The sequence below is a fragment of the Ambystoma mexicanum genome, chromosome 2q, assembly GCF_040938575.1.
Source record: "Ambystoma mexicanum isolate Mex_15411 chromosome 2q, UKY_AmexF1_1, whole genome shotgun sequence".
NCBI lineage: Eukaryota > Metazoa > Chordata > Amphibia > Caudata > Ambystomatidae > Ambystoma > Ambystoma mexicanum.
This window is the reverse complement of record NC_090924.1, coordinates 239,933,681-239,949,190: the sequence shown is the minus strand read 5'-3', so window position 1 is coordinate 239,949,190 and position 15,510 is coordinate 239,933,681. Positions and strand designations below refer to the sequence as shown.

Here is a 15,510-nt window from a genome sequence, read left to right as displayed (position 1 = left end):
CCTTCCTTAGATGATGGCCGGCATCCGGGGATGGCGGCGTGCTGCTGAGATGAGTAGCGCTGAAGGTGAGTGAGAGCGAGATGTACCCCTTTCATATTTGTATTTCTTTTCCTTTGTCTTTTAGGTGCCGTGACATTTTCAGCGTGGATGCCGGTTATGAAGAACAAATGCGGTGAGTAAGCGCGGTATGCGGCACCTCTAGATGTTTCCACGCTAACTGGAGTGTCTTTTCCCTCTTGCAGATGGATGAGAAGTTCCGGAGACAGAGTTCCCCCAGAACGGCTGGGATTCAGGTAAGCGTTCGAAGCTTGTACAGTATTTAAAAATAAGCGAAGATTTGCAGAAGGCTTACCAATGCCTTTTTTCTGTTCTTTTCCCCTTTCCCTAGGAAGCGGTGTGCCGGGATGGGAATGACACTGCCGAAGATGCCCGCAGAACAGAAGGAGCGATAAATGATGGGCAGAGCGCCGCAAGGTAAGGCTGTTCCTAACGGTGTTCTTGTTCTTGCAGGAGCTGAGCGCAGAAGAAAGATGCAGGCCTACTGGAGACCGATCCGAACACGGTGAGTGTCACGCTGCAGGTGCAGAAAACACAAAGCATGTTTCTCAGCCTGCGCGTGGCTTAAATAGTCTCTGGGTATCCCGGGTGTCTCTGGGCTGGACCACACCCAAAAGACTAGACTGCACATGCAGTTCTGGGAACCGAAATATGTGGGGGCATCCATCTTGTCCCCATCAATGCACTACAAGTCCAATCCCCAATGTTATCCTTTGGGAGTGAGCGAGTCTAGTGCCACAAGCGCCAAGTCTGACTCCAAGTGGGTCTTTGGAGGGATGGAGAGGCCCTTGAGGGCCATGTAGGTGATCGTGGCCTGGCTCCAGCCTGACATTTTGGAGGGCTGGGGACATGAGGGGCAGGAATCATGACAATACCGGGAGGTGTCTTCATTTGCCTTTCTAATGGCATCACCAATGCCCCTTTCATCTGTAGATCATTTCTGCACATTAGCCAGCTATACTTGATTTACGACCTAGGAGCTACTCATTTCTTCCAGGCGACTGTCCAGCATTACCCCAAAAAAACGAAAGATAAAACAACGAGGTGGAAAAGATTGAATTTATTTAGTTACATTTTTGCGAGATGTTCACACATTTTGATTATGAAATAGATGGGAGTGGGGTAAGGGTATAACTTAAGGTAGGGGGAAGTGGGGTTGGTGTCACCAGCAACATTGCAAATGCTTCCCGATACGGCAGAGTGTTTCTCAGGCACAACACAACATTACATTGCAATTTATGCATCGGGTGCACGCACGAAAATCTGCGCCCAATAGTCATTATGAATTGCAATCTTAGTGTCTGTTCCGACACATACCAACAACCAACCATCAGGTTAATATAAAGCCTAGTCTCATTAGCCACTCACTTACTTAGCCAACAAGCCAGTCGCACCAAGAGGCCAAGTAAGTGACACAGCAGAGGCTGTATAAAAGCTCCCCCACTTAGATCTAGACTAACATCATGACCACACACCATGTTTGCAACTAAACCCCCACCAACTGAATTAATTGACCTTTTCACAGGTCCTCCCAAATGCATCAGCTGCATTACTTACCACCACCCCAATAGCATTCAATGCACATGCCGAAATGTAACCAATTGCAGTATCAGTAGCTCGCCGTGCATGCTTTAGGCCCAACCACCGCCCACCATCAATTTGGACCTACCTCCATACCCATATTGACCCGCACCACACCTATTTCCAGAGATACACTGCCCAACTGGGCCTTCATCCAAGTAAACCAGAAGTGGACCCACCAACTAGACCCTATACAGAAGGATGCCAACTTATAAAGACTGGCCACTGAGAACCCACCAATAGGTAAGACCTTCCATGCCAGGCCATGCGAATCTCCAGCCTTTACCAAAGGCATCATAGGTGTAAATTCACAGAACCAATATTCTATACTAACTAAATATGTTGAACACAGACAGTTCTCAATCTGACTGCGCTGAACAGTGCAATAGTGACAGGTGTTCCAAGTAATTCAAAGAAGGAGGGATTTCTCATGAGTCCAATGAGTTTAATAACGAAATAGCCTGACACGTGTTTCGAGTCATCACCGACTCTTCATCTGAGGCTAAACATAATGCACAACATAATGATGAACACAAATAGTACAGCACAACAACATAAACAGTTTGAATGAAAGTCGTCCATTGTGAAAAAAATCAATAAAAAACATTGATAAGGACATTAGTAAGGACATTCAACCAAAAGGGCAAACACGAGTGCAGGTAGGCCAAAAAGAACAGCAGTTACAGCATATATATTAAGATAAAATCAAATAGCAACAAATGAAAATAATAAAAACTAATACATAAATAAGATTGGCACAGTACCATATTAGGAGGGGATTGAATTGAATGGAGAATCCATAGGTTACGGGATGCATGTAAGAAACACGGGTAAAGAAACAAACAAGTTGCAAGGAGTTAGTTATAATGCATCCAAGGAACAGCTATAGCAGCGCAGTCAAAGAGGCAAAAGCCGCCAAAAAAAAACAACCAAAATTGGAATCATAAATAAAAGGTACCCGAAAGTTTCAAAAGCTAGCCTAACCAATTAAGTATATCGTGGCCAGTGCCAGATGCACTCTTTAAAAAAAAAAGGAAGAGAGAAGAAAAGATTTTTATTTTATATGAAGTGTTTAAATACGCTGTTCAAGCACAAATGTGAAATTAGGAAGAACAATAGAGTGTGAGATTAAATGACAAATCATACCTCACTGCTTTGCAATTGCGGAACTCTGTAAGGGAAAAGAAATTCCCTCAGCATCACTTAAACATGGACAAATTAACTAACAACTGTGATTGCTAAAATGCAGCTACCTGGAGTGCCAGAGGAAACCCAAAACGCAAAAGCATGGCGTGCATGCGCAAATAAGAATGGGCAAAAGCTAAAAATTGACTTTCTCTAAACTTAATTGAGACGTGCTGATGCACCAATTAGAAGTATCATAGCGACCAGGGGGTCGTGAAAAACCGTCTTACCTGTGCAATGCTGCTGAACTGAATGAAATGAAATTAAGCCCAGACCATAGAGATAGAAACAGGACTATTTAAATACACAAGCTATTTTAGAACATGGCCGATTAGGTCAGGAAAGAAAACCGCCATATTGGAATGATGGAAATGAAATGAATACCTCAGGAGTGAATTTGCCCCAAAAAGTAAGGAGCTTACCAAACGCCGCAAAAAGGCAGAGATTAACCTGTTCTGAATTTAAAAATTAGCAGGGCTGGAATTCCCAAAAAAATTTAGATAAAGTGCGTTGCACAGCAAAAAATGTACTAATTGCAAAAAATGGAGCCCCGGAGGGCGCCAAGATAAATATATCCTAGTAAGGCCTGAGAACGAAAGGAAATTTGCGCCTCGTGCACCAATTGCTGTTGAGCTGAATAACCAAAAGAAAAACGGGTTCATATAGATGAAGGGGATTAAAACGCAGAGAATTGCAACTACTAGAGCATGCTAGTAGGAACCAAATTGGGGAAAGATGTTAAATAAATTGTGCATCTGGCATCTGTGAATGCGCTGCTATAGAAAAATGTGAGGTAACGGGACTGCAAACAGTCTAGTCAGTCTAGTGTAGAGGGATCACTAGACCCCACACGATTATAAATGACCACTTGGGTGTAAATAAAGTACTCATGTCCACAAAAAAAGGGAGGGAAAACATGATACCTGTGTAAAATAAAGAAGAGAACAGTAGGTTTTCACAAAAAGGTTGCAAATTCATGGTCTGTGTTACACTTCAGGTTTCCCCGCGGGCCTCCTTGCAGAATACGACTTCTTTACAAGCTCCTCTTTGGACCAGATACAGGCTTCCATGGCTCCTGTACAAACTACAACGGACTCCGGGTCAGCTGACACGGCTTGTACGTGGAAGACGTACTGCAAGACACGCCCCCTTACGACTATAAAACCACCGTCTTTCAAGGGGCTCGTTGCTGCTAATTAGCGTTACAAGCTACACGCGATTACGTCCGTTACTTCTTCGTGTCTTCCCACACGACTCCTCATCTGAACTGGTTTTGACCCTTGCCTGATTATTGGATTGGCTTGTCTCCTCCTTTATTCCTGTTTGTGCTCGTCTGGTTTTTTGACTCGGAACGTTACTGGATCCGGCTCCCTTCTGTCTCTGGCGGTACTTCATTCCAGGTTGCCGCTTCTGCATACGGAACCAAAGCAGAGAACCTGCTGTCAACCATCCGGAACTTTTCTACTCCTACTCTGGATACACGTGTGCTCAGGTACATACTTTATTGGCAAATTCCATCTCTGCTACCATTTCTCTCCACGACTTGTTTGGATATTTGTCTCCTATTGGATTCTGGGACATTGAGTGACTATCCTCTGAACTTAGCTTCAAGTGCATACAAACGCTCTGCTGAAACTGCACCAACCCAGCACTAGTGCGACCCTCGTGCCGTCCGGGGCTACTCCCCTATACTAACATTCCTGTTTGTTATTTTCTCCTTTCGTTGTCTTCTGTTCCCTGGATTCCTTTCCTCACAATATCCAGGTCAGTTGTTACCAATTCGATATATATAAGTTGGAACTGATACTTTTAGACCATTCCCACTCATTTTGTGTTATACTCCTTATAGATCCATCCCGGGGAAGCTCCACTCCAATACCTATCTAGGTAGGTTCCCATTTAATTTAACTGTTCTGATTACTTGCCTATACTTCAACACCGTCTAATATCTTTGTGTTCCTTTGCAGCATTGGTATTGGCGGTGTGTGTTCTCCCCGCTCTTTTATTCAATTGACACGTCTGCCTGTCCCGACTGAAAAAGCAGAGAGGTACATTTTGGAAAAGAGCCCCTCTTTGAGGAAGCCTGAGTCTTGTACTCAGGGGAGCTGGGATGGAAAGCTGAATATCGATTCTTGTACCACCATCATCTCCTCCGCATCTTTGGCCTATTCGGAGTGGTGAGTAACAGAATTAGCAGCCACGTAAAATGTCCACGGAGGCCAGTGATGCTTTGACTCAAATCGTGCAAGTGGTCACGGATCTACGAACCGACTTGACCAATGCACAAGAGGCACTGCGCCAACGTATGGATGCCATTCAGGCCTTGGTTACCACACCAGCGCCACAGATGGCCAGTGCTGGTGCTACAGCATCAGGTTCAGGGTTTCCACCTCCACAGCAGGAATCAAACCCCATCATGCTTACAACCCAGTTCCCTCTAGCTCCTCCTGAACGCTTCCTAGGTGATCCTAAACAATATCGAACATTCATTAACCAATGCAAACTGCATTTTTTGTGCCGTCCCCCTTCATTCCCAACCTCTACAACTAAAGCGGCTTTTGTCTTGTCACATTTAGGAGGCACTGCAGCCGCATGGGCTAACCCATTGTTAGAATCCAATAGTCATGTTCTCTACAATTGTGATGCCCTTCTTGCTATGATGAGTAAAGTATTTGATACACGTTACACTACTCAAGCTACTGACCTGGAACTCTTAAAGCATCGACAAGGGAACAACTCTTTATTGGTCTATTTAGCCCGCTTCAATCAGTTGGCAGCAGAAACTGACTGGCCTGAAGAAAAGAAGACAGCCGTCTTCTATCAAGGCCTCTCAGATGAACTAAAGGACATCCTCTCCACTGTTCCTGTAGTCCCCACGGCATTCCGGGAACTGCTAGATTTAGTCCTTCAGATTGATGCCCGTAAATCTGAAAGACGTGGCGAAAAGAAACCAGCATTGTTCAGCATGGCTTCAGCAGAGGTCTCATTTTCTTCACTTCCTGCGCCAGAACCTATGCAGATTGGTGTGGTTAGGGTACCACTTACCCCTGCTCACCGAGAATATCGTAGATCACACAATCTCTGCATGTACTGTGTGGCCTCTGACCACTTATTGCCTGAATGTCCCAAAAAACCCAAAAGAAAGGTGGGCCAAATCCCGACAGTAGACAGAGTCCCTATGTCGGGAAACTCACCTTTGGACTCTACATTACAGAATCCGAGTCATCTAGTCCGCCTACCTGTTACATTTTCCTTAAATCACGGTGTTTCATTCCAGACAACAGCCGTGATTGATTCAGGTGCAACAGGTAATTATGTTGATCAATGCTTTGCCTCTATGTCAAGAATACCACTGGTTCGCAAAGCTATACCTGAAACAGTGAATGCAGGGGACGGTTCAATTCTTGTATCAGGAATGGTAACTCACCAAACGGTTCCACTATATACGAGTACCGATGAAGGCCATTCTGAAGAGATATTCGATATCATTAAAGCACCAGCCTACAAAGTCATTCTGGGTATCCCATGGTTGAAGCTTCATAACCCTGCCATCGACTGGTCAACATCGCAGATTCAGTTCCCTTCCAATATATGCAATACCAGATGTACTACATTACTTGGTATTACCCAGGATAGTATGGTCAGGGCACTGGTTTCTCCTACTATGCATATTGGAGCCGTTTCTAAAAATGTTGTCTCTGTGGTACCTTCTCAATATGCAGATTATGCAGATGTCTTTGACAAAGGCATGGCGGAGACTCTACCTCCACATAGAGCCTATGATTGCCCAATAGACCTAATACCGGGAGTAAAGATACCATCCGGCAGAGTGTATTCCCTAACTCTCAAAGAAAATGAAGTACTTGAAGATTATATAGACAAGGCCTTGGCCATGGGATTCATTCGTCCATCCAAATCACCAATTGCATCACTTTTCTTTGTTCCTAAGAAGGAAGGGGATTTACGTCCCTGTATTGATTACCGTGCTTTGAATGCAGCAACCATAAAAAAAAAAAACAGTACCCTCTTCCTCTGATCTCTGTCCTCCTTGATCAATTAGGATCTTCCAAAGTATTTACTAAGCTCGATCTCAGAGGAGCTTATAATATCGCCTGTATGAGAGAGGGGGACGAATGGAAGACCGCTTTCAAAACTCGTTATTGTCTATTTGAATACCTTGTCACGCCCTTTGGGTTATGTAATGCCCCGGGCCCACCTTTCAGGCATTCATGAATGATTTATTTTATGACATCCTTGATCAGTTTGTTGTTGTATACCTGGATGACATTTTGATTTATTCACAAAACCAGGAAGACCACGAAAAACATGTCAAAACAGTGCTCCAACGCCTCAGAGATCACAAATTGTTTGTAAAAGCTGAAAAGTGCATATTTCATGCCTCAGAGGTGGAATTTTTGGGATATTATCTTACTAACAATCGGGTGCGCATGAGTCAGTCCAAAATTAGTGCTATCCTGGAATGGCCTGTGCCCAATTCAGTCAAATCTTTACAATCATTCCTGGGATTTGCAAACTTTTATAGACGCTTCATAAATGGTTTTTCTGAAATCTCCGCACCTCTTACCTCTCTGACAAGTGCCAAGGTGCCATTTGTATGGTCTACAGAAGCTCAGAAAGCTTTTGATCAATTAAAATCAGCCTTCACTTCCGCTCCTGTCCTCAAACATCCTGATCCCGAGCTTCCTTTTTTTGTTGAAGCTAACGCTTTGGGTTATGGTCTTGGGGCGGTGTTGTCACAAACCTGTCCTCATTCGGGCGAGATTCATCCTGTCGCCTACTTTTCTCGTAAATTGACAGCTTACGAGAGAAATTATTCCATCACAGAACGCGAACTCTTAGCCATCAGAGACGCGTTCTTGGAATGGAGACATCACCTTCTGGGGGCCAAACACCTTGTAACAGTATACTCGGATCACCACAGTCTGTTAGCCTTCACATCTATGAAATGCCTTACAGCTAGACAGGCGCGGTGGCATTTATTCTTTTCACAGTATCAATTTGTTATCACTTACCGTTCTGCTAAAGCTCAAGTTTCGGCTGATACTCTCTCGCGCCTGCATGCGGATTGCCAGTCCCAACAGATCGAAGCACTTCCTCTTCTACCGAACAAAGTTGTTTGTGGTTGTTCGGTTCAGCCCTCTTTGCGTTCAATCATCCTTGATTGGGTCTCAACCCATCCAAAAGAGATCACTGACTTCAACCTGGAAATTATTCAGGGTATGCCATTCATTCAAGGGTGCGTCTATATACCCTCAGGTCAAGCTAGAGTTTTAGCGCTCCAGTGGTCTCACGATTCTTTGATTGCTGCACATCCAGGAAGTCAAAAGACTCTTGAAGCCTTACCTTGTTGGGCTTGGTGGCCTTCCATGGTTTGTGATGTAAAGGACTACATTTTGACTTGTTCCATATGCACTCAGTGTAAATCCTCTAGAGTCAAACCAGTAGACGTGTTACAACCTCTTCCTGTTCCGTACAAACCTTGGCAGATGCGGTCAATGAATTTCATTGTGGAACTTCCTGACGTTCAGGGCCATGACACGATTTGGGTGATTGTTGATTATTTCACAAAATATGCATTGTTCATACCTTGTTCTGGTTTGCCTGCGGCTCCAGAATTGGCGAGACTGTTCTTGAGGAATGTGTTTTGTTTCTTTGGATTACCCTCGGTTATTGTTTCCGACCGTGGTACACAGTTTACGTCACGATTCTGGAAGGCTCTTACAGCTTTTCTGGGTATTGAGGACAGGTACTCCTCGGCTTACCATCAGACGGATGGGCAGACAGAGAACTAACGCTACTATCGAACAGTACCTACGCTGTTTATGCCTTCAATTCAAACAGTCTTGGTTTACTTCTTTGCCTTATGCTGAGTTTGCATATAACAACTCTATGCATACTTCAACTGGGGTTTCTCCCTTTTTTGCCCTGTATGGTGGTCATCCTAGGGCACTACCACTTGATCCAGTATTACCAGCCGTTAATCCAGCAGCAAGAGATTGTATAAGAGATCTCGATACGATTCATCGGGATGTACGCTGTCATTTACTCCGAGCTCAAGAACGTGCCAAGAAATATGCCGACGTGCATCGATCACCTGCACCAGTCTATCGGAGTGGTACGAAGGTGTGGTTGTCGTCCCGTAATTTGCGAACTGCGGGCAAACGCTTGCTTCTGCCCAAATACGTGGGACCCTATGCCATTACTGATGTTATCAATCCCGTGGCGGTCAAGCTCTCCCTGCCGCGCTCATGGCGGATACATCCAGTTTTTCACGTCTCTCTGATCAAGCCTTTTAACCAAGGGACCTGTCTGCCTACACGTCCTTCGCCAATCTTGGTGAATGTAGAAGAGGAAAATGAGGTCTCGCGTATCCTGGACTGCAGAGTGTCTAGGGGTACGTTGTTCTACCTCGTGGATTGGAAGGGGTATGGGCCGGAGGACCGTACATGGGAGCCTCTCTCCAATTTACATTGTCCGGATCTGCTGAGGAGTTTCCATTCCGCCAGGGGGTTGCCGGAGTCTTTGGGGGAGGATGCTCCCCGCGGGCCTCCTTGCAGAATATGACTTCTTTACAAGCTCCTCTTTGGACCAGATACAGGCTGCCATGGCACCTGTACAAACTACAACGGACTCTGGGTCAGCTGACACGTCTTGTATGTGGGAGACGTACGGCAAGACACGCCCCCTTACGACTACAAAACCACCGTCTTTCAAGGGGCTTGTTGCTGCTAATTAGCTTTACAAGCTAGACACGGTTACGTCCGTTACTTCTTCGTGTCTTCCCACACGACTCATCTGAACTCCTGGTTTTGACCCTTGCCCGATTATTGGATTGGCTTGTCTCCTCCTTTATTCCTGTTTGTGCTCGTCTGGTTTTTTGACTCGAAACGTTACTGGATCCGGCTCCCTTCTGTCTCTGGCGGTACTTCATTCCAGGTTGCCGCTTCTGCATACGGAACCAAAGCAGAGAACCTGCTGTCAACCATCCGGAACTTTTCTACTCCTACTCTGGATACACGTGTGCTCAGGTACATACTTTATTGGCAAATTCCATCTCTGCTACCATTTCTCTCCACGCCCTGTTTGGATATTTGTCTCCTTTTGTATTCTGGGACATTGAGTGACTATCCTCTGAACTTAGCTTCAAGTGCATACAAATGCTCTGCTGAAACTGCACCAACCCGGCACTAGTGCGACCCTCGTGCCGTCCGGGGCTACACCCCTATACTAACATTCCTGTTTGTTATTTTCTCCTTTCGTTGTCTTCTGTTTCCTGGATTCATTTCCTCAAAATATCCATATTCAGGTCAGTTGTTACCAATTCGATATATATATAAGTTGGAACTGATACTTTAAAGGCTCTTTAGACCATTCCCACTCATTTTGTGTTATATTCCTTATAGATCCAACCCGAGGAAGTTCCACTCCAATACCTATATAGGTAGTTTCCCCATTTAATTTAACTGTTCTGATTACTTGCCTATACTTCAACACTGTCTAATCTCGTTGTGTACCTTTGCAGCATTGGTATTGGCGGTGTGTGTTCTCCCCGCTCTTTTATACAATGGACACCTTTGTCTGTCCCGACTGAAACAGCAGAGAGGTACATTGTGGAAAAGAGCCCCTCTTTGAGGAAGCCTGAGTCTTGTACTCAGGGGAGCTGGGATGGAAAGCTGAATATCGATTCTTGTACCACCATCATCTCCTCCGCATCTTCGGCCTATTCCGAGTGGTGAGTAACATCTGAATTTAGACCTCTAAACACAGTACGATATTTACGTAGATTTAGGAGTGAGTGGACACATAAATGAAGGGTATGTGTCCACTCACTCCTAAATCTACGTGGTTAGACTCTGCCCGTGCTGCTGGTTTTCACAAATGTGGATTCTGCAGCATGTGCAAGTACACTCTGGAAACTTCAAAGGTCTCCTTTGGAGATAGAGGAGACCACACTATTAAAACATTCCTCAATTGCCATTCAAAGTTCGTGGTTTACTATTATTTGTACATGCAGATTGCAATATATAGGCAGCACCATCAGGCCCCTTAAGACTCGTATTCGGGAACATCTCGCCACAATTGGCAGCCAGGAATCCAAATACCCACTTGCAAATCACTGGCAAAAACTGCATCAATTAGATAGTAAGGATGATATTCGATTTGTGGGCCTTTGCAAAGTGTCATTGCCGCCTAGAGGGGGCAATCTCACGCTCACATTACGCCAGTTAGAAGCGAGACTCATCTGTAAATATCGTACTGTGTTTAGGAGGTCTAAATTCAGACCATGAATTTGCAACCTGTTTGTGAAAACCTACTGTTGTTCTCTTCTTTATTTTACACAGGCATCATGTTTTCCCTCCCTTTTTTTGTGGACATGACTACTTTCTTTACACCCAAGTGGTCATTTATAATCGAGTGGGGTCTAGTGATCCCTCTACAATGACTATTTGCAGTCCCGTTACCTCACATTTTTCTATAGCAGCACATTCACAGATGGCAGATGCACAATTTATTTAACATCTTTCCCCAATTTGGTTCCTACTAGCATGCTCTAGTAGTCGCAATTCTCTGCGGTTTAATCCCCTTCATCTATATGAACCCGTTTTTTCTTTTGGTTATTCAGCTCAACAGCAATTGGTGCACGAGGTGCAAATTTCCTTTCGTTCTCAGGCCTTACTAGTGTATATTTATCTTGGCGCCCTCCGGGGCTCCATTTTTTGCAATTAGTACATTTTTTGCTGTGCAACGCACTTTATATACGTTTTTGTGGAATTCCAGCCCTGCTCATTTTTAAATTCAGAACAGGTTAATTTCTGCCTTTTTGCGGCGTTTGGTAAGCTCCTTACTTTTTGGGGCAAATTCACTCCTGAGGTATTCATTTCATTTCCATCATTCCAATATGGCGGTTTTCTTTCCTGACCTAATCGGCCATGTTCTAAAATACCTTGTGTATTTAAATAGAAACGGGACTATCTCTATGGTCTGGGCTTACTTTCATTTCATTCAGTTCAGCAGCATTGCACAGGTAAAACGGTTTTTCACGGCCCCCTGGCCGCTATGATACTTCTAATTAGTGCATCAGCACGTCCCAATTAAGTTTAGAGAAAGTCAATTTTTAGCTTTTGCCCATTATTTACGCACGCACGCCATGCTTTTGCGTTTTGTGTTTCTTCTGGCACTCCGGGTAGCTGCATTTTTAGCAATCACAGTTGTTACGTTAATTTGTCCATGTTTAAGTGATGCTGAGGGAATTTCTTTTCCCTTACAGAGTTCCGCAATTGCAAAGCATTGAGGTATGATTTGTCATTTAATCTCACACTCTCTTGTTCTTCCTTAATTTCTCATTTGTGCTTGAACAGCGTATTTAAACACTTCATATAAAATAAAAAAATATTCTTCTCTCTTCCTTTTTTAGAGAATGCATCTGGCACTGGCCACGATATACTTAATTGGTTAGGCTAGCTCTTGAAACTTTCAGGTACCTTTTATTTATGATTCCAATTTTGTTTGTTTTTTTGGCGGCATTTGCCTCTTTGACTGCGCTGCTATAGCTGTTCCGTGGATGCATTATAACTAACTCTTTGCAACTTGTTTGTTTCTTTACTAGTGTTTCTTACATGCATCCCGTAACCTATGGATTCTCCATTCAATTCAATCCCGTCCTAATATGGTACTGTGCCAATCTTATTTATATATTATTTTTTATTATTTTCGTTTGTTGCTATTTGATTTTATCTTAATATATATGCTGTAACTGCTGTTCTTTTTGGCTTACCTGCACTTGTGTTTGCCCTTTTAGTTGAATGTCCTTTTGGTTGAATGTCCTTACTAATGTCCTTATCAATGTTTTATTGATTTTTTTTCACAATGGACGACTTTCATTCAAACCGTTTATGTTGTGCTGTACTATTTGTGTTCATCATTATGTTTAGCCTCAGATGAAGAGTCGGTGATGACTCGAAACACACGTCAGGCTTCTTCGTTATTAAACTCATTGGACTCATGAGAAATCCCTCCTTCTTTAAATTACTTGGAACACCTGTCACTATTGCACTGTTCAGCGCAGTGAGACTGAGAACTGTGTTCATTTAGGTTCTTAACTGGGGGTGGCATCTGGCAGTGCTCCCACACCCCTCAGCCACCTGCAGCTTTAGTGCTTCCCTAATTTCTTCAGTGTACAAGTGCTGTGGACTTTGACTTGTTCTGTCAAACATGTGCGTTTCCCAACTAAATATGTTGCCTTCTCTCTTCCCTTTCATCGTTCCTCCCCCAAAGTTCTAAAATGATGCACATAATCCCTATGCCCCTGTAAATATTTGAAAATGACTGATAGTAACAAAGCTTTAAAACTACTATAATCTACTAACCACTGACAAAATGTATCGAACTATGTTGCACCAATATACACAAATGTATCATCTCAGCCTTCAGAAAGACCCTGGGAGGTTGAAACACGTGTCGGCTGGCCACCTATGTTCACCTAAATAATAAACACATGACACCCACTGGAAACCAAAATCTGAATAGTATTTTTTTGAGCGCAAGGTATCCAGGCTAAATTATGTCCAAGTATAAAATATACCCTTCTCGAATCCATTTATTTTTTAAGGTCTACAATGCTTACCCCAGGTAAATGGCTCTTCGCGCTGTAGTTCTGCTGTAGTTCTACGTTCATTGTTCTTAAAGTTCATGAAAACGTCAGCAGTTCATAGTTCCTAAACTTTCCACACTATCAGCATTCTAGCTGACATAAGTGGCACTCACCAAGTCATGCGGGTGACAACGCAATACTTTTGTAGTGATGCGGGTGATATGAAACAGTGCATGTCTCTTCAACAGTGTCCACAATTACACTGTCTGGCACATCATGGCAAATCTCTCAGGATAATTACAGAAACTTAATTTCCCACTGAAATATACGCCATCTCAACAGCCCCACGCATACGTGTAGAGCACTTCAAGCTTACAAGCATCAGCCCCACACAAACAGCACAGCACTTATGTTGAGGTTACTGCTGCCTCGGCTGGAAATCGGGACACCAATCATGTTGCAGTGCAATCTCAACGCTCCACCTCAAAGTAGCTGGAACTGATTTACAGGATTCCTGATTTTCTCATGGTCAGCTTTATGTAACTTGCTCCAGAGTTGGAAACAAAGACAATTTGTTCACACTTGCTCCTACAGGAAAGACAAGCAATATTGTCTACAAAGAAGCATTGGTTTAGTTGTAGGACTGAAGTAGGAATTACCGTGCAAAGCATGGGTACACTGGCTAGTCTGCCTATAATTTATAATCAGCCAATCGCCAAAATAAATAAAGTGAAAAATTGCCACGTTTTCTGTATAGCACTACACATTTCACCAGTATGGTTAAAAGATGACCTTTGATCTCAATAAACATTTATTGTCAATTCAGAGCTGGAAAAGCCTCGGCCCTTAAAACTCTTGATGTCTCTACTTCGTTAAATGACAAACTGCATAAGAATACAGGTTTATTCAAGATTTCCAATAACACAAAATAAAATGCCTTGTAACATGGCATCACCAACTGAACTAGAAAATGATCAATACATATTGACCTATGTGCATTCACAAAACAAACAATTGTTCCTCAACACTTAATTGCTGGCATTTTAGGTATTATATTAAAATAAAATGTTACATAAACGTCACTAGGTACTGAGTGTCTTAAGTATAAAAACGAAGAACTTTTTCTTTTACCAAAACACTTTTTATTTGCTATGAAAGTGGCCAAAACCCCTCATGAATAATTTGTGTCATCTGCATGAAAAGGGACAGATATGTATTTATATGAACATGTTTAAGGATAGAAAAAAAACCTAGATGTGTTGTCCCTTTTAAAGATCCGTTAGATTTCAATCACTCGCAAGAAGAATTCCATTGTGGTCCCAAAATGTTTCCTTTTTTATATTAATGGTGAAATCTTAATTTGTGCCAGTATCTCCCGTTTTTGTTAAGGTCTGCCGCCCCCCCCATAGTGACAGTCCAACGGTTGAAGCGAGAACTTGGCATTGGTGTGTGTTTGTGTGTCTTAACTGCATTGGCAGTAAGCAGAGATGTTAATCTAAGAGATTCTAAATTTCTGCTAGAGTCTGCAGGAGTAGATAAAAGCCTCACCACAGAAGGGAAATCCGGTAATCTGGAGATAACTTTAGAAGAAAAAACGTCCAGACAACATATACCCACACTGCACGGGACAATACTTAACAGTGTAAAGTCTGCGATGAGAATATCACTCACCCAAAAGTGTTAGGCTCCTCAACGATTTTCATCTTGCCGGATAACACAAGTTGAGCTGGAAAACATTTAACAGTTTCAGACAACATATTTTCACATCCGAGTGTAACAAAAACTTTGTTCATACTATATGCGAAACGTGCATGTATACGGGGCAAAAGCCTGGTCATTTGCTGTATCGGATGTGCTATAGCTTGCTGCGCAGCCCTCAAGCCGCGTCACCCTGAAAATAGCAAGAGTGGATGGCCTTCTTGCCAGAGCTGATCTTGTGATTTATCAGATTTCCCAGAACCGCACACGAGGCTTGACAGAACCCTGTCCTTTATGGAAGGCCATTAACTGCTAGGAACCAATCACTACTTTTTGGGAATTCTCTTTTCCAGAGTTTGGCCCACATAATTTCTGTT

General features: G+C 43.3%; 1 protein-coding gene across 1 annotated transcript in view; it reads right to left on the bottom strand.

Moving 5' to 3' along the window:
• The window catches only part of GNPTG (N-acetylglucosamine-1-phosphate transferase subunit gamma), a 243,797-nt gene that overhangs the window by 222,317 nt on the left and 5,970 nt on the right, over positions 1 to 15,510 (bottom strand). Inside the window, exon 2 of the mRNA XM_069647204.1 lies at positions 15,107 to 15,161. Coding sequence (XP_069503305.1) covers positions 15,107 to 15,161 — 55 coding nt within the window. The remainder of the gene's footprint in view (positions 1 to 15,106; positions 15,162 to 15,510) is intronic.